Source organism: Pantherophis guttatus, chromosome 5 (genome assembly GCF_059756535.1).
Source record: "Pantherophis guttatus breed Tessera chromosome 5, ASM5975653v1, whole genome shotgun sequence".
NCBI classification, from domain to species: Eukaryota; Metazoa; Chordata; class Lepidosauria; order Squamata; family Colubridae; genus Pantherophis; species Pantherophis guttatus.
The window spans coordinates 76,980,530-77,000,718 of NC_142067.1; the positions used below are offsets into that span (position 1 = coordinate 76,980,530).

The following is a 20,189-nucleotide window of genomic DNA, read 5'->3' on the forward strand; positions in this document are numbered from 1 at the left end:
TTCAACCAATTAGTCTTCTTCAATATTCCTCAGCGAGCCATTACAATAAACACACTAAAAATCAGCCAACAAACTTCAACCGAACTGGTAGACCTGTGAACCCTAGAAAATTGAGGACCAAAAGGTCTATTAAACCCACTCACCCCTATAATCCACCTCTCAACACAACAAAAAAACATAATCAAGAACTACATAACTGCCTTTACTACAACTATAATAGTATCACTCATTCTCCTTTCATTTAGAAAGGCCGTTAAACCCCCACAACCGGGACCAACTAAGAATAGTCAACTAATAATCCTCAAGAACATACAATTAAACCAACTCCAGCCTGTTTGATTAGTCTACATTAATTATTATTATTATTTATTATTATTTATTCAATTTATATACCGCCCTTCTCCTGGTGGACTCAGGGCGGTGCACAGCCAAAACTAAAATACATAACAATACAAAATTTAAAATTAATTAAAAGAATTATATACTTTGGCCCGAATTAAAACAGTGCGAATTAAAACCCATTAACAAATTAAAACTAAACAATTAATACCCATTAAAAACTAAAAAAGGGGGGCGGGGTTCACGCCAGCCCTGCTTGCTGGAAAAGAAGAGTTTTCAGGGCTCGGCGAAAGACCCGAAGATCCGATATCCTTCTTATCTCCGGGGGCAAATCGTTCCAGAGGGCGGGGGCTGCCACAGAGAAGGCCCTCCCCCTGGGGGTCGCCAGCTGACATTGCCTGGCCGACGGCACCCTGAGGAGTCCCTCTCTGTGGGAGCGTACTGGACGGTGGGAGGCTATCGGCGGCAGAAGGCGGTCCCGCAAGTACCCAGGTCCTATGCCATGGAGCGCTTTAAAGGTGGTAACCAACACCTTGAAGCGCACCCGGAAGACCACTGGAAGCCAATGCAGCTCACGCAGGAGAGGTGTCACATGGGAGCGACCCCTCGCTCCCATAATCCCCCGCGCGGCCGCATTCTGCACCAGTTGGAGCTTCCGGGTACTCCTCAAGGGGAGCCCCATGTAGAGAGCATTACAGTAGTCCAGGCGGGAAGTGACGAGTGCCTGAGTGACTGTGCGTAAGGAATCCCGATCCAGAAAGGGACGCAACTGGCGAATCAGGCGGACCTGATAAAAAGCCCCCCTGGCCACGGCCGTCATATGCTCTTCTAAAGACAGCCGTGCATCCAGGAGGATGCCCAAGTTGCGAGCCCCATCCGTGGGGGCCAATAACTCGCCCCCAATAGCCAGCGATGGTACCAGCTGGCTATATCGGGACGCCGGAAGCCACAGCCACTCGGTCTTGGAAGGGTTGAGTCGGAGCCTGTTACTCCCCATCCAGATCCGCACGGCCTCCAGGCACTGGGACATCACTTCAAGGGCATCGTTGGGATGGCCCGGGGTGGAGATGTACAGCTGAGTATCATCAGCGTACTGATGGAACTCCACCCCAAAGCCACTCAGTTTAACTCAGTAAATAGCTTAACTCAGTAATCAGGCTATGCTTGCTGCGTGAACATGGACAATAAACTGTGATGTGGATAAAGGTGCTCTTTAATTGGGCATATATAAATATACCTAACCTGGTGGGAGAGGGTTCCACAGGATCAAGGCCACAGTGGAAATTCCTTACCAGATGGGGTCTGCAGAAGGCCTCTTCTGCTGCTGTGAGTTGGGACGGGGTAGTTCTATTGGGGTCCTCAGATGGTTCCTCAGATAACCTGTATGTATGAAATTTGCTGCCTGAACTGCATTGGTTTATTTATTTATTTATTTATTTTAATTTGTATACTGCCCTTCTCCTGCAGGACTCAGGGCGGTGAACAGCCAGAATAAAACAGAACACACAAAATTTAAAAACAGTTTAAAAATAATTAAATATTTTTTGCCACAATTTAAAACACCCAATTAAAATCAGTTAAAATTAACCAAAGCTATGGGATCAAGCCAGCCCGGTTAAATTGGAGGATAAGCTTATAGATCAGGGTGAGGAATTATAGCCCTTTTATGACTTGTGGACATCAACTACCAGAATTCCTGAGCCAGCCATGCTTGGAGTTGAAGTCCACAAGTCATAAAGGGGCCACAGTTCCCCACCTGTTATAGATGCATGACTAATCTTGTTTTTCCTTGATGAATGTTATTACCATTATCTTCAAATAAATTAATGTAATCTGTTAGGAAATAATTATTACCTAATTTGTTGGGTTGGCAATATATAAACCATCAATATAGCTTTTAAGACTGCTGTATTGCTGTATTGCATCATACTGTGTCCTGATTGGTTAGCTCTGTAGCCAATATCTTTAAAAGGGAGCTTGAAACCTAGTTTGATTCCCTTTACTGTCTCTTTGATGCTCTTTGCTGTTTTGCTGTGTGCTCTTTACTTCTTAGCTGTGTTTGCTACTGTTTGCAAATATAGAATAACTGTTTATTGTGTATGACTACAACGACTGGTAAGAAGACTTTGTTATTGGATTATCCCTGGACTATTGTTTAACCATCTACTGCTTTATATGTGAATGACCTGGACTGTTTATTGGACTGTGCCTTATTACTATTTCCTGAAAGTAAACACAACTCAGTGTATCTGTGTGTTGGCTGTGTTATTTAGTAACTACTCTCAATCGCTTTCATGTGCATACCCTTGCTACTCAAAGGTTGCTCTGCGAATTCCTTAACATAATCCTAAAAATGTTTGCTTTGTTACTCTTTCTCTATTTTCATGAAGATGTATTTTATTTATCATTAGGGAAATTATGGAAAACTGTACCTGAAAATTTATAAATTTTATTCAGAACAGTGCTTACATTTTGTTCCTACAAGTATACTTGTAGCATTAGCAAATAGTATTATATAGAGTCACCCGTGCTGAAACCCATTGAAATCCTAGTTAGGCTTATCAAAGTTTGGACAAGGTTAACTACATACCAACATTTGACCTTTGCTTTATTTTTCTAAATCTTAAAATAAAACTATTTATATCACAAAACTGAATGATATACTAAATTAAGAGCACTTGATTTGTAAAAAAGAAAAGGAATTCACAAATGAGGTTAATACTTTATTTTGTAAAAAAATGAAATTAATATTTTTCATAATATAGCTTTTTAAAAAACTTAGTTAACAAATAATATATAGAAATAAGTTTATTTGCCTGTGGGATTTTTTTCATTTAAGAAAGTCTTTCCGTTTCAAAGATGTTGCATATATTCCATCCATAGTTGCCTCAATAGAAGTGTATATTTGTAATATATTTTCCTGTTCAGCTATATCCAATCCTGTACATAAAAGTGTAGGTTGTAGAGCATGCCCAGGCCCAGCAGGTAAAGGACAGCCACTCCGAGCAGGGAAATCTGGATCTCCATCACTGCCATGGTCGCCCAGGCCCAGCAGAGATGTGGGGGGGGAGGCATGCAATCCTAACTGGGCCTGGGCGGCCATGGCGTCAATGGGGATCTGGCTATCCCCGCTCAGGTTGGCTGTTTTTTTTACCTGCTGGGCCTGGGCATACTCTACCACCTCTACTTGGGCTTTCTAGCTGGCTGCTTGAGCTGCTGGTTGCCTTGGTGGTGGCAGTGGCCCACAGTGGTGCCAAGGTGCATCAGGTGTATGAGAGGAACACACTCCAGCATGGGCCAAGGGCCAGACCCATGAGGAGGCCAAGATGACTAGTAGTGATCTGTTCTCCAACCGCAAGCAAAAAAATCTGGGACAGATTAGGTGGGGCAGCAGCTGCCCCACCCCTTGCTTTACTTTGTTTCAGCCCATGGCAGTGGCAGTAGCTGGAGGCAGAGGCCCAGGGGGGAGACATGCAGTCTGGCCTGTTGGATGCGGCAGGCATCTGCCTGCCCCTTCCCAGCCATGTGGGATGCAGCAGGTGCATCCAATGGTCCACATGATGTGCCTCCCCCGACTCTGCCTGCTGCTGGTGCCGAACCTGTCATGCCTGCTGCAGAGCCTCAGCTGCTGGACACAGCCTGGGTGGTCTTCGCACATGCTGGAGCACCGGAAACCCAAAGACCAGCTGCCCGGTACATGCATGCCTGTTTTTTGGCCATTTTTCAGGCCATTTTAAGTCCAGAAAACGGCCTCAAAGCAGCCTGGAAAATGGCACAGAAAATGGCCTAGTTTTTTGGTTGTTTTCAGGCCATTTTCCGGCATTCCGGCTGGCAGAAATCAGAAGAACAGCTGGCAGAGAGTTCTGCGTGCCACCTCTGGCACTTGTGCCATAGTTTCACCATCATGGGTATAATACATGGATACATATTAAACATGATAAAATGCTATGAAGAGCCATGGTGGTGCAATGGATAGAATACAGTACTGCAGGCTACTTCTGCTGATCACCGGCTGCCAACAGTTTGGCAGAACGAATCTCACGAGGCTCAAGGTTGACTCAGCCTTCTATGCTTCCGAGGTGGGTAAAATGAGGATCCAGATTTTTGGGGGCAATATGCTAACTTTGTAAACCACTTAGAGAGGGCTGTAAAGCACTGCGAAGCAGTATATAAGTCTAAGTGCTATTGCTATTGAGTTTGAGCCAGTCCAAACCCAGTTCAAATCATAAAGTGTGAATTGATGCTTATATTTGGAATTAGATTTTGAGAAACAGAATTCTCATAATCTAGCATGGGAAAAGACAAATACAACTGCAAACATCGAGCATGAAATTTGAAAGCAAACTGTAAATCATGCCAGTTTACAAGAATTTGATATGTGGATTTTGAATTAAAACAGAATAATAAATATTCCTAGGTTCAAAATCTGGATCTCCATCAGCACCATGGCATGCGATCCTGGCTGGGCCTGGGTGGCCATGGTGCCAATGGGGATCCAGCTGTGACACACAGCCCTGGAACATTTGTTTATTGTAAGGTAAATTTACATAATAGAAAAACACAAAATTCACTAGCATTAATATACAAATACATATAGATTATGTTCCAATCAATTTAAACTGATGCAGTTTGAAACTTTTATTGCTTCAATAGGATATGAAGGTGAACTCTCTGCTTATTTACTCATGAGTAAGTTCTGCTGTGTTTACTATATGAAAGAGTGCAGTTTTAATCACAAGAGATTTTAGCTATTTTGCTACTATCATATTTAATATTCTGACTTTTGGAAAACCTGATTCTGAATGGTGATAATAAAAGGTAATGATTAAGCCCAGGATTACATCTCTAGCTTAATAGAGGAACGCATTTTGAGGCTACTTGGTAGAGGAGTCCTAAAAAAGCTGCAAGTCATATACAGGGAAGAAATGAGCATGGCATCATGAAGAATTCAGATAAACTTGTTTTTCAGTATAAATCTTGGTATAATAATCTGAAGACCTTTAATTATTATGATCCTATATGTGTTGTTCCTTTTTCTTCAATTATTTTTTTCCCTTCTAGTCTTAGTTATTCTTTCTGCACTCATCTCTTTCTCCTTCTCCACTGAACAAATACATTCCTTGTAAGCCAATGTAGCATTTCATCTTTATTCATCCCAAACTTTTATTTGCAAGTTATGGCAGATAATTAAGATTGCATTCTTCAAGATCTCATCCTTGTTCCACCTCTTTCATGCCGCATCTTTTCCCTCCACTTTTGATCCTGTGAATTCACTTTTGGAAGTTAACATCAGTGCTCATGCACTTACAATCAGGAATTTAGTATGTAATGAAATCTGCCGACTTTCAAGAATTTGGCGAATCCATATAGCATCAATGGGAATATCTACTGTTGAATTTTAGCAATAGGGTCTGCCCTGAGAGCCACTAGTCTCCTGAAAAGGGAGTCCTCAATAATGGCGAAAGATATGGCTTCTCGCATCAGAACCGTTGAAAGACACCATTTGTTTAAAGTCTGAGTCATTCTGAGCATGGGAAAACAGTTGATTCTTTCAAAACAGTTGATTCTAGCTATATATATAAACACAAACAAACATACACCACATTCTCAGTGACAAGTTTAAAAAGACCACAATCCCCAATCCGCCGGCAGCAAGCCGATCCCCTTCTTTCTCTCCGGAAGAGCAGCAGTCAGGAAAAACCGGGGCTAAGTAGTTGCCTCGCTCCGTCAAATGTAACGAAACAGGTGCTGAACCTATCGCCACAGCTTCTGAACAGTTTTTGATCAGAAGCTTTCGCTCAGTCGGGGGATCTTTTTCCCTCCCCACCACTCAAATACGGCAGGGAGCTTGTGCTCCTTGGGGAGCGGCAGCCTTTCAAAGGAAGAGAGGCATGGTTAGAAAAGCGCCCCTCTCTCGCCGACTGCTTTCTCCACGCGGCGACGGGAGAGGGGCGCTTTTCTAGTCATGCCTCTCTTCCTTTGAAAGGCTGCCGCTCGCAAATCACACGGGCGACCCGCTCCCCAAAGAGCACAAGAGGGGCCGCTTGGCTTCAGATATTTTCGGCTCCAATCCTCGTCATTTCCGCCAGTGGGGGAAAGGTGGGCGCTGTGGAGGGGGAGGGGAGCAGAGAACGTGCGACAAGCGTGCAGCTCCGGAGGGAAAGCTGACTAGGGAATAGCCTCGGGGGGTCGCTCATTGCAGGGAGAAAAAGGCGCGAAGGAAGCCGGACGCGAGCTGCGGGCTGCGCCGCGGGGTGGTTAAACCTCGTGAGCCTTCAGCTCCCACAGCCTCGGTCGGAGCAGCGCCAGGACCCATTTCCAGCATCCTGGCTCTGCAGGTCGCGGGTGGGGGCGCGGCAGGCTGTAGGCGGCGGAGCGTGCAGCAGCCGCTTTCTCCGGCTCCCGCTGAAGCACCAACAGGAACGGAAAGCTCCAGAGGCACACACTCATCCACGCGCACCGCGCGCCCACGGAGGCAGGCAGAGGAGCCTGGAGAAGAAGGCTGTTTCGAGGCGCATTTCACAAACGCGACGAAGTCTTGTAAACACTGGAAACTGAATTCAACGCCCACCACCCTTCGAGCCCACCGGACTCTGCTTGCTTCCATCGCCCTTCTCGTAGTCCCCCCTCCCCCTATGGCGCTCATTATGGAACCTGTCAGTAAATGGACGCCGAATCAAGTGGTGGATTGGATGAAAGGTAAAGAGAGAGCCTAGACGGCGGGGTTTCGCCTGTTGCCGAGAGGGTGGCTTGTGGTTATCGTTTCCCTGCTACTAGTCTTTGGCTTCTAATTATTTTTTCTCGCCATACCTGTTACGTGTTTGTTATCATTCGGTAGTGTGCGGAGCAAGTCCTCGTGGGTTTTCTCGGCGTTAGATTATAAGCAGAAGGCAGAGTGCAGGAGAGCGCTCTGCTCTGGGCGAAGTGCATTGCATTCGATTTTGCTTAGTTAGCCGCCCCCCCCCCTTTCTTTGGGCGCCCACGACAGATAGACAGGCACGTCGCAGGAAACTGAGCGGAGCCCTCCCAACATTTTAAGATTTCCTTTCTGCACTTTTTCTTATGTCTCTTATTTTACTCGAGAACACAATATGGGACTCCCCCACTCAGCAATTCTCTGCCGTTGCCGCGCCTTGTTAGGCAGTGATCTAGCAGTTAAATTGGCTGGATTATTAAAACTTTTCACGAAGGCATAGTCGAATCCTGCAAAAACTGTTCGGAAATAATGGGGATGAAAAAGAATGCAGTGTTGCGTTCTAAAGACAGGGAAGAAATAATTGTGGGAATATTTGTAAGGGGTCTTACAGTTGATGGGGCGATGTAAGCAATGGGAGAACGACCAATCCCTAAAGCCAATAGGCAGAACCACATTGCACAACGATAAAATAATTCTTTAGGTGGGATGGAGGAGGAGGAGGCGGACTTGGGAGATAATAGAAACCTGGTACCAGGACACAGCAGTGCCTCTTGAGGAAAGGGGCTGAAATGGCAGCATTCCAATGGCACTGTTCCTGTAGGGGAACAGTGAATCCAGTGCATGACCTAGCAAGAAGCCGAAACGACTATCAACATGGTTGTGACAACCAAAAAACAATGTTCTTGAATATTGTGGGGACAGCGTTGGATTGGAAGTTTAGTGGCATCACAGATTTTGGAGGCAGGTGCTTAGTGTTAACATAAAGAAGTGCTGTGTGGGATTAATTTCTCTAGGTATGTTCCTATGAACTCATGGAATATTCTGCATAATCTGTATGGCATCCATTAGAACCTTACATGGAACAATTTACTTTGCTACTGTTGAATATACCACTTGTTTTCCTTTGCAGTCAGTCATTCTGTTGATGCACTTGTAGCTTGAAAAGAAGCCAGACTGTCATTTCACTCTACTTGTGAAGCAACAACTGACTCACTGTGACTCACTTTCAGCAACTGTCCTGTTTTAACTTTTATCCCAGCTGACATTCCTCCACTTCCAATAGTGGCATAATCTTTCTTTTAACATCTATATCAGTCAGCTTTCTTTATTTTGAATCTCTAAAACTTTTCCACTAATTCCATTTTTTTCTGTTTTATTACATCAACCAGAAACTGTTCCACCAATTGCAACCAGCATGGCCTTTTAATAACTGAAGCATTGATCCCAGGCCATTGCAACCCTTATTAATGAGGGTAGTAATTGCATAGCTAATTAGCCCAAATATTTTGCTTTATTTGACATGAAATTAGGAAAGTGATTCCATTTCTTACCACTTCAATGAAACAGCTGAAATGTATATTTGTTCATGGTTAATTGTAGGCAACATTAAATACTGCTAAATTGTATCTGGCTGCTTTGTAACCATAGTAGCAAATATTAAATTAGTGGCTCAAGGCACTAGGCTAGAAACTTGGAAACCATTGGGTTGTAGTCCTACCTTAGCCATGAAACCAGTTGGATGACTGAAAGAGTCACTTTTTGTCAGCCCTAGGAAGAAGGCAGTGGCAAACTTCCAAACAAGAAAACTGCGTAGACTTGGCCTGATTGGAAACTGTGGAAGTGACTAACATAGTAGCTATGGAGAATGATGCATTTGCTTTTTTTTTGGCATTTGCTTTTTTTTATTCTTTCTAATACTTGCTTTTGTGACCAGTGATTTCAGAATATCAGTAGGATTTAATACCTTTTGAATAAAATATAAAATTAATATAAAATATTAAATTTTCATAGAAAATACCATTCAAATCATGTCATTTAATTTCTAAAACAATATTCATCATTAAAAGCTAGCTGAAGCAAGCTTAACTACATCAAAAGATTTTATATATATATATATATTTATATATATATATACACACACATACATATACACATACACATACACATACATATTTATATACTTGGAGAGAGAGAGAAGGAGGGAGGGAGGGAGAAAAATCCTATAAGATTTGCGTATATTTAGCCTACTCAAGATGCAACAAAGAAAGGCAATTTAATTTATACTTTTGAATTGGATGTTTGGGTTAACATAATTTTGGTAAGTGCCAAAAATAAGCCATTCATAATTATACCTAAAAAGGCATCTGGTTGAATATAATGAGGGTTTAACTTTTTAAAACATTTTTTCATTTCATGATTCCATTTTTCATTTTTAAAACTGCTTTCATTTTTCAAATGTTTTGTAAAAGCTTTAAACTTTAATATTTATTATATTGATTTATGTGTGGTTAAGGTCAGTTCCATCTTATGTGCTTCATAACAAGGTGCTTCTGTTTTATAGTAAAGGGAAGGATTGGAAACCAATATTTGGTTATGAAATGTATTGCTGAATATTAAATTATGCCTCCAAAGTAGATGCAAGGTACTGTGAAGCTTCACAAAATGCGAAAGCATTTTAGACTAGAATAAAATTAAAAAATTAAATCTAGAATGAAATAAAAAAAATGATAGGGAATAGTGAGGAAGGCCACTTAGTATTTGATAGGTGCCTAAAATAGATCAGTATGAGCCTTTAATGCAGGCGTGTCAAACTCAATTTCATTGAGGGCAACATCAGGGTTGTGGTTGACCTCTGTGGGGTGGGGGATGTGGCTGTGGCTGGGTGGTCACAGCTGATTGGGTGGGCATGGCTGGGGTAGGCATGGCCAGCTCAATATTGCTCGCATCGGGGGTGTGTGTGTGTGTGTGTGTGTGTGTGTGTGTGCGCGCCTGTAGTGGCTGGGTAGGGCTGGGGGGATCCATTGTCTCCAGTGGAGGAAGGTGAGACCAAGGTGAGTGCCAAACTCTTGTCCACCGGAGGAGCCTTGCTGTCCCTCTCAGGCCACATGAAGGACCCCTCTGATGGCAGTGTGCTGCCCAGAGCCCTGGGCAGTGGGGGCAAGTGCCCAACCTTGCCCTTCAGCTTCCAGGACACTGTGATCCCACAGTCCAGCCCTGCTTTCCTGATGGGGTGCCCATCTGCACTTAACTCCTCCTTGAGGCTACTGCTGCTGTGCTTGCTCTCCTTGCCCAGGTGTGTGAAGGAGGGCAAAATGTGTGGATCAGAGGCACACTCCCTCTCCTTGTGAGAAGACCCACCTTTGTAACCAAAGCATCCTCAGCTATAGGATGGGAGACCACCAGGAGAGGAGGGGGCAAGGGGATGATGAAAGGGCAGTATGGCTGCTGGTGGCCAAGTGCTAAAGCAGGGCTTCTCTCAGACCCTCCCTCCCTCACTACTGTCATAATCTTCCTTCCTTCCTTCCTTCCTTCCTTCCTTCCTTCCTTCCTTCCTTCCTTCCTTCCTTCCTTCCTTCCTTCCCACCCTCTCATCCTCATCTTCCTTCCTTCCTTCCCTCCCTCTCATTCCCATCTTCCTTCCTTCCTTCCTCCCACCCTCCCTCCCTTCCCTGCTTCTCATTCCCATCTCCTTCTTTCCTCCATGCTCAAGCAGGTATGAGGGTGAGGGAGAGGGAGAGATTGGCTGTGGTGGTGGCAGCTGTGGCTTTCCCACGTTGGGGGGGGGGCAGTCCTGGTGAAAGGGAAGCCTTGCGGGCTGCAAGACCAAGCCAGCGAGCAGGGCATGGTGCCACTGGTGTGGGTGCAGCACTGATCTATAACTTGGTGGTATCCATTTGGACTGGAATGCAGTTAGCCTTTGATCTGACTCCCAGGGCTGGCCTGGAGCCATCGAGAGGCTGCCCTGCCACCTCAGCCCAGCCCCCTGGGTGTGTGCACAGGAAGTGGTGAGCATGCTGTGGCTGGTATCCTGGGTGAAATGGATATGCTCAGAATGCAGGGCTAGATGGTCCTCAGGGATGCCGGGCTCTGCGTGCTCACTGCCTACTGTGCGTGCGCCCAGGGGGTGGGATGGTGTGGCCCCTTGCTAGCTCCAGGCTGGCCCCACGGATAGGTGGCAGCAGTGATAGGTGGTGATGGGCGGTGGCGATCCCCACAGCCTGGAACAGCTGATAGGTGGTTTTCCGGGAGGCAGATCCAACCACCAATCAGCTGCTCTTGCTAAATTGGGCTGTGCTGAGGGCTGACCAGGCTGTTTGCTGTTTGTTGCAAGAAGGCAAATTGCTGGGAGGCAGAGACCAAAGGGTGGGGGCCAGTGGGTGGGCAGGGCTTCAGCAACATTCACTGTATAAGACACACAGATATTTCCACCCACTTTTTTGGGGGGGGGGAAGTGCGTCTTACACACCAAAAAATACGGTAAGCTGAATTTCTCTTGTATGAATCTGTAGAGAAAGAATAAATGAAATTTATGCCATGTTTCCTATGCATTTTCTTATAGAATGCAAGAGTTCTAATTTTTTAAGTCTCTGCTGTAAGTTTTACATTGTTTGACAGTAATAACAATGTTTTCTTCCTAGTAGCAATGCTTCACTCCCATAGTGAATTTTGGACTTATTCCAGGTGAATGGCATTGTAACTAAAGTTTCCTTTCTGAAACATTTCAGTGAAGAGTATTTCCCTGACAATAAATCTTATTCTACTAAACTATTCTAGTTTCTGTTTTAGTAAATCATTTGGCTGGATATAATGAAAGAATGAATGAAAGTGTTTCCATCCTGTAAACCTATTCATTAGAAATGTTATTGTTGGCTTCAAATCTAAGTCTGGATATACCATTGATATTGGACAATTATTCTCTCATGCTATACATTTTTGTAATTTCTTGACTCTTCGGTTGTGTAATATTCATTAGGTTGAAATGGGTAATCTTAAACACTTTTTACATAACTAAATTAATTCGTTTTCAGAACATCAAGTTTCATTACACAAAATGAAACAGCTTGGTTTCTAGTAAAGACTGTGTGCAGAAAACATTTTAAGCACAGCTTAGTTAGTATTTTAAGTTATTTATATACTATTAAAACTCTCATGTTTGTTTGATAAACTTCAACCTAACCCCAGCACCACCATAGTTACTGGACGAAATGACATGGCTTTATGTATACATTAGATAGCATGAGAAACTAAAATTCTGAACCAAGATTTTGAATCGCTGCCTTTTGAAATCATCTCTCCAGGAAGGACAAAGCTGTTGTAAAGTTATACCTTTAGATAAAGTTAAAATTGATTGGCACAGAAATCGTGTGGTTAATAGTCCTGGAATTAATGGAAAGTCCCTCTAAAATCAAATAAACTGAATCTGTTTAGTTCATAGTATATATTAAGAATAATCAGATTCATCATTCAACAAACTGAAGATACATTCAAGTTACAGCTTGACAATCTTTCATATAAAGAAAATCCCGGAACGGATCTAAGTACAGATTAATGATTTTGAGGATAGGTTTATCTATCTAATGTATTCAATGCTTTCTGTACTTTAAGAATTGGCAAATATTAGTTCATATGTGTATCTAATCTCAGTGATCTAATAGCTTTATCTAAATAAGTAGGAAAACATTTCAATTGTTTCACTTCAAACAAGAGCATCCTTGTTTTTCTGCTGTAAATCATCTAGTACTAATAAAGTCCTGAATTTTTTTTAACTCCTGTATTAATTCCTGCTCCCTGAAACCTTCAGAAAAGTTTGTTTTGCATTGCAAGCTCCTATTAACTATTGATTACATCTTATATATAAAGTATATAACTGCATTTCTTAGTGTGTGTATGAGTTTAACCTCCAGCGTTTTCACTAATCAAACTAGCCTGCTATGTCCAATTTGGTTTTCATTAGCCACTATGACCCAGATTTGTACCAGGAAAGAAGATTAATTTTTCTTTATTCTATTATGTGACATGGAAGCTGCAGAAAGGAAGTATAGTCACCAAAATTTGTATCCCAAACAGTCTAATTATGAAAATGTCAACTATATTGAGCAGTATTCATAAATATAATGATACTAGTTAGATATACTGTTCATCTTAATATTCTGATCTTATGTTCTTCAGTACTGAGTTCACGAAAAACGTACACTATAATTGCCATACATATTTCACATGAAGCAATTAGAAAATCTTGATTAATAGCTAAATGTTTTTTAGTTATGTTTTGAAATTCATAAAAGCAGATTTTAGGTTTATATTTTACTAGAACTGCAAATAATTTTTTTTAATGTTACAAAGATTTCTGAAATGTGTCAGTAAATGAAATAATGCTAAAACATGATCTTTAGAGCCAAAATGAATTTTATTTCATATAAACATTGAAATTGATTTGTGAACCACATTTTGTACTACATGTGGTTCCCTTTGTACTAATTGTGGTTTGCCATTATGTCTGGATTTGTATATTTGAGAGATTTTGAAGAAGCTCAAAATTGTAAAATATACTGAGACACGAGTGAATTTTCGATCATTAACTGATCACTAAACAGATGGAAAATGGAAGCAGAGAACCAGTTTTAAATTGCCATTTGTCTTTGCAGGTTCTTAAGTAATTTTGTATTGAAATTTGTTTTCCAATTTCCTGAAAGTTTTCTTTCCAGGAAAACAAGTTTTTTAAATCAATCTTATTGTTTGAGTTTTTAAGAAATTTACTGGATTTTATTTTTATATTGCTTTCCAACTTAATTTCAAAGCAGTAGAGGGAACCAATGTTTTTTATTGTTACACATTTTTCTGTCATCGTCTCTGTTTTAATTTTGGTTGAAGCATTTCTGTTGGAATTCAAGAAATGTCCAATTTCTTTTTTTCTCACAATTAAATTCTGGAATTATTTCCCTACTGTATCTTTTGATTGCATAATAGTCCATTTCATCCTCTTAAAAGTGATTATATTTTCTACACAAAATTTTAATATTATCTTCTCCCACATTTCTACCTGTCCAATTTAGTCGAGCAGGTTGGGCATGCTACAGTCCAGGGAATTTTGGCTGAAGGGTACTTGGAGGCATATGGCAGAGAAATATGTATGCCCTCTGCAACGTTCTCTTTCCAGAGATCAGTATGGGCATAATCATGTTGGCCTTTCGTAAGACCTTGAAGACCTGGTTACATGTCCAGGCTTGAGGCCCTGTGAGTTAAAGGTCCCATTTCCTGGTTATATTGAGAGTTATGATTTTTCTTGGCTACTATATATTATTTTTCTTCTGTTCAGTTGTGTCTAGTTCTCGGAGATTGCATCTAGTAGTCCCTGAAGTTCTCCGAAGGGAAGAAAGGCAGTCAGTCTGGGGAAGACTCTCTCTATGCAGCATGGACCGAGTCTGGTGAATTTGCATAACTCCGCCCTCCTGCCCCAGTGTTTTTTTTTATTGAAAAAGTTTTCAAATACAAATTTTTCCCCCTTTTTTCTCCCCCCTCCTCCCTAACCCCCCCTCACCACCCATCCCCCCCGTGACTTCTTCACAACAAAAACCTAATTCATAACAGATTACATAATATTTTACCATCCCCTTACTCCCTCCTCTAAATACTGACCCTTACTTACTAAAAATATTATTAATATTGTTACTTCCCCCTTTTACCATACATTTCTAAAAAAGCATTCTACTATAACATTATATGATAACTTCTAATTTAGCATAATATTATTATAACTCCCAATTTAGCAATAATCTGCCCTTTTTCTCCTCCCCCAAACTTATATCTGTATATTATTACAACATTTCAAAACAACCTTCCACTTTAAAACTATATAATAAATCCTACTTTAACATTTAATCTTTTGTATATATTAATATAACATTTCAAAGCAGCCTTCCCCATAAATCCTAATTTAACATTTATTCAACTCTATCCATTTCCTCCACTCCCCTAAATATATCACTTAAACATCCCTTTTCTTAAACTAATCAATCAGTAAACTAACCTATTTCCACCCACTTTCCTACAAAATTGCCATGCACAACAATTCTTAATATCTTTAATCCACTGCCCACTCTGCTAATATATATATATATATATATATATATATATATATATATATATATATATATATATATATATATATATATAATATGTTCCGTTATATATAAAAAAAAGACAATGACTTTAAATTTATAATCCATATAATATCTTCTTTGATGTCTTTCCACTGGATTGTTGAGTCCATCATCCATAATAGGGTAACATAGCATCCTGGTGCAACAGTTTGTTCAAAATCTTCAGTCATCATCTGCCCCCATCAGTAATGAATATCCTCATATATATATAAAAGTAAAAACAACCACCCGAGTGACATTATGATTATATTCCATATAGTTGTAATTGTGGCTTTCATCAGGATTATTAATTCCCATCATCCTAGTGGGTAACAACCAGATCTTCTGCATGCCCCAACGTAGCTCTCTTGCCTTGTAGCTCAGGATAGTTATAATATATTTATCGATAAAAGAAAGAAATCCAAAGTAGATAATTCAAATCCAACAATTTAAGGCTCTTTTCACATCCCAAAATTACGGCATTGCAGAGGTCTGTCACTGTCCTCAGGATAATATTAACCAATACTTCGCCTCCACTATCTTTTCACATATTCATTCATTATTTTAAAATCACTGGCTTCACTGTTGCTTAATTTAGAAATTTCTATTTTTATGAGACCTATTTCTTTTTTTCTTTTCTTTTTGTGGGTTTAATTTCCATCCTGGTTTCCTTTCTACAAGTTGTATATCAACTGATCGGTTTTCATTCTGCTTTATAACTTGATCTTGTTGGTTTTGTTTTTGTATCTCATATTTCTTTTTTGCCAATTGTATATCAGCTAATTGGTTTCCATACTTGTCTTTGACTTGATGAATCATCACGTTAGAGTCAGATGCCACTTCTCTCATATTTGTAGATAATCCAGCTGGGGTATCTAAAGAATCCAAAGGCAATTTGTCTACCGCAACCTCTGTAATTCGATGTTTTCCCTTTATTTCCAACTCCTTCTGCTTATCCTGTATTGTGCCTAAAGATGTTAAGTTCATTTTCAAAATTTTTTGATAAAATTCTTCCGCTTTTTCAACAGTATTTAGTTGGTATCTTTCTCCTTGATATCTCAATATTATACCAACTGGGGCATCCCACCTAAATGGAATATTTCTTTTTTTTAACTCAGTCACCAGAAAACCAAATTTCTTCCTTTCCGTTAACATCTTGGACGGGAGCTCTTTGTAGATCCAAATCTTTCTTCCATACAATTGCAAGGTAGAATTGAAGGAATTTTGCACAATATTATTCCTAATTTCTTTATCTGTAAAATAAATCACCACATCTCTAGGCAATTGCCTTTGCTTTGCAATCCAGGAGTTTATTCTATAAACTCTGTCAATCCTACAAAACACTTCCTCAGGTTGAACCTTTAAAATCCCAGCCAGAATTTCAGAAGATATTTTCCTTAAATCATCTCTGTTATTTTCCTGCAAACCTCTCAGTCTAATCGCATATTCAGTAAAATTATATTGCATCATTAAAACTTCTCTTTCAGACTTGTATTTTCTGCATTACAAGTCTTTTGTTCAGCCTCCATTTTAGGTTTTTCTTCTGAGCTATTGTCTTGAATGTTTGTCAAATCATTTTCAATTTTTTGTATTCTATTGTCCAAATTGTCCTCAATTTCTTCCACTTTAGACTCTAATAAGTTAGTATTTTCATCCAACTTGATCATAAATTCTGCAAAGCCATTAGCCATTTTTATAATCTTTCGATCCAGAGTATCAAACTTTAATTGCACTAATTCTTTAATTTCCTGCTTAAATTTTTCAAAGTTCTGATTCACAATCTCATCCCTTCTTACAATCTCCTCCAAAAGAAATTCAATTATATTAAAATCAGTTTTCTGAGACTGGAGCTTTAAAACTTGTTCACGTAATTTATTAATGGGGGAATCCCCCCCCCACTGCTTGTTTGTCCGGCTTTGCAAGCTTTAATGCCATATTTCCACACAGACAAACTATTTTAAAAAAAAGAAAAGAGAGGCAAAAGAAAAAAAAAAACTTCTTTCCAACCAAGATCAATATCAGATCTCCAGGAAGAGAAAAACACAAAAGTAGAGCTTTATTTTCAAGTGTAGCCAAAAGTATTTATTCCGCTACTTTGTATCTCAATAGGAAACGGAAGGACTCTCCCTTTCAGCCCCTTCTCAAGCCTTGGCAGTCGCCATTTTTAAAGATTCTTTTTTTCCTTTTCCTTTTCCTTCTTCAATAACTATTGTAAAATAAGTAAAATACTTGCGATTCAGGGTCACAGGTCCAGCTCATATCCTTTTTGATTGTTCTGTTAATTTTTGTAGGCTTGATCTTGTCGCCTAGCTCTGCATAAGGAGAGGTCTCCCAAAGACCGGAGCAGCGGCAAGGGAAATAGGGAGCGTCATCTGCTTCATCCCCAAAAGTAAAAAAAAAACTTTTGGGGCTATGCAGAGAGCTCTACCTGCCCCCGCCGGCTCTATCTCCATTTCCACATGGAAATGGAGTTTTTTCGAGCCGCCTTTCTGATGTAAAGGCGGCTCTTTACAGGCAATGGGGCGGCGATCCCAAGGGATCGTCTAGCGGCGGCAAGAAGCAAACCGGAAGTCCTGCCCCAGTGTTTTGACTCGGTCTATGCTGGATAGACGTGTCTTCCAGTTTAGCCAGTACTAACTGAGTTTTTTCTTCCTAATTTGATTGCTTTTTCCATTGAACTTAGCTGGTTTTTTTCTAATTTGAGGCTTTCTGCTCCCAACGCTAGCCGGGGAGCCGGCTTGGAACTGTTGGCTGACAGTTCCTTCATCAGCAAGGATTTTGGCCTTTATCAGCCTTCCGATCACTTCAGAAATCCCGCGCTGCATTTTAATGGCTGTCGCCTAGCAGCTCGCTTCATCGGCTGGAGCCTTTGCTCGCCGTTTGCATAATAGCCTTGAGCGAGCGATCGTTGAGCCTCCCCCAGGGTGCCTCTGGAGTCTCAGGAGTGGCGTTTTCCACCAGATCGAGCTTGGGGCGCAAATTAAACACTGAGTGCATTTGCCATTAATTGGAGTGCTTTTCTACCGCGGTGGCCATTTTGAATTGCCTTTTTTTGCGCTATTGATATGGCGGATAAGCATAAGCGCAAGGGCCCTTCCTCAGCCTCCTCAGGCCGCAGCTCCCATCAGCGCGATCCTTTGGAGGGCCCCTCTCACCATATGCCTGCATATGTGCCACAGCCACAAATGCAAATAGGGCCAGCTCCTGGCCCACCTCCAATGGCACAACCAAGACCATTTTTAGGTCCACAACAAGCACAGCAAGTACCACAGGCATTTCTGCCAGCACAGCCAGCATATCAAACGCAGGCTCCTTACCAGGCATTTTCTGTCTCTCCACTAACTGGTGAGTCAAAACTAAAAATGTCAGGACACAATTACAAAGCCTGGGTCAGTGAGATTACACTATTGCTTCTTAGAGAAGGCACTCACTGTATGGTTTTTAACCCTCCTGCACAACCTTGGACTTATGCAACAAGAGATTTAGAGATAAGGGCTCGCACAACATTATTGATGTCCATGGAAACTGAACTGCAGGTCACTTTTCCACCAAACACAACAGCCCGACAAATTTGGGCTGAATTGGAAAATTGCTACAGGCCTGTCTCAATTGAATCTTCATGTTTACTCATGTCTGAACTCCACGGTTCGAGATTGAAACCTGGTGAACAAATTGGAGGACATTTGACCAAACTGAAAGGTCTGAGAACAGAATTGAGAGAAAGAGGCCATAACATTGAAGATATTCAAATGATCAGCATCATTATTAACTCTTTGAATTATGAATGGAAAGATGCTGTTACAAAAATTAACCATCCTCTGCTACCAGATGTCAGGGCATTGATTAATCCCATATTTGGCTCTGGGACAAATCACCCTGATTTAATTAGAGGATGGATCGTGGCTCCTCCAAGTTGCAATATTCTGAAAAGAAACGCGAAGAAAAGTTCTCTAATAAAACTCATTTATTTGTTATAAAGAAAATAAAACACCTCACTAACTAAGAAAAGTAATTGTTACATTTTGGCAAGTGAGGTCTCCTGCCGGTCCAGCTGGACCTCTGGCAAGAGAACAAAGGAAAGAAGTGTGTGAAGGAATGTGGGTGGATGGACATGCGTAGTAGCTTTTGATAACAATTCTTGGCAAGGTACGGAAAGTCTGATAGTCCAGAAATGATAAGCTCAGCTGGTAAATAAAATAATGCAGTGACAACGCTGCTGCTTCATAGTACAGTCACAGGTTTGGAAGTTTAAGACCATCCCTTTCACGAACATCTTGCACAATTTTCAATTTCACTCTTGGCTTTTTCTCATTCCAAACAAACTTATTCACTCCTTTTTGCCATTCCATCAACTGTTTATCACTTTTAAGCACCGGAATCATTTGAAACAAAAATAAAAATCTAGGTAGAACATTCATTTTAACTGCTGCTATTCTTCCAAGTAAAGACAGCTGCAGTTTTTTCCAAGTGTCCATATCCTTTTGTACCTTTCGCCACAACACCTCATAATTGTCTTGGAACAGTTTTATATTTGAATCTGCAACTTGAACTCCTAGATATTTCACCTTTGATACTATTTCAAAGCCTGCCTTCCTTTCAAGTTCTTTCTTTTGATCAACTGTCATGTTTTTAATTGTCATCTTGGTTTTTTTCTGATTCAGTCTAAATCCTGATACCATACCATATTCTTCTATAATGTCTTTCATCTGAATTATTGATTCCATCGGCCGTGTTAGGGTAACAACCAAATCATCTGCAAATGCCCTTGTTCTGTAGTCCTCTTGCCTTATAACTATTCCATTCAAAGAACTAGAGTCCCGTATTGTATTCAACAAGACTTCTAGAGTTAGAATAAACAACAACGGGGATAACAGACAACCTTGTCTTGTGCCTTTTTCTATACTGAAATTTGTAGTTAAGCTTCCATTAATGATAATTTGTGCCGTTTGCTCTTGATAAATTGCTGAAACCGCCCGCACAAACTGCTCCCCAAAGTCCATCTTTCTTAAAGTCTT

The 20,189-nt window shown here is 40.9% G+C and overlaps 1 protein-coding gene across 5 annotated transcripts in view; it reads left to right on the forward strand.

The window, feature by feature from the left end:
* Positions 1-6,314: 6,314 nt before the first annotated feature.
* CNKSR2 (connector enhancer of kinase suppressor of Ras 2) overlaps positions 6,315-20,189 on the forward strand; it is a 452,425-nt gene continuing 438,550 nt past the window's right edge. For 2 of the 5 annotated variants that reach the window (XM_060686725.2, XM_087871351.1), the window contains exon 1: positions 6,332-7,038. In XM_060686725.2, the coding sequence (XP_060542708.1) occupies positions 6,975-7,038 (64 nt within the window). In that variant the 5' untranslated portion in view covers positions 6,332-6,974. Of the gene's footprint in view, positions 7,039-20,189 lie in introns of all 5 variants that reach the window. The other 3 variants (XM_060686726.2, XM_087871349.1, XM_087871350.1) reach the window with 3 other exon arrangements.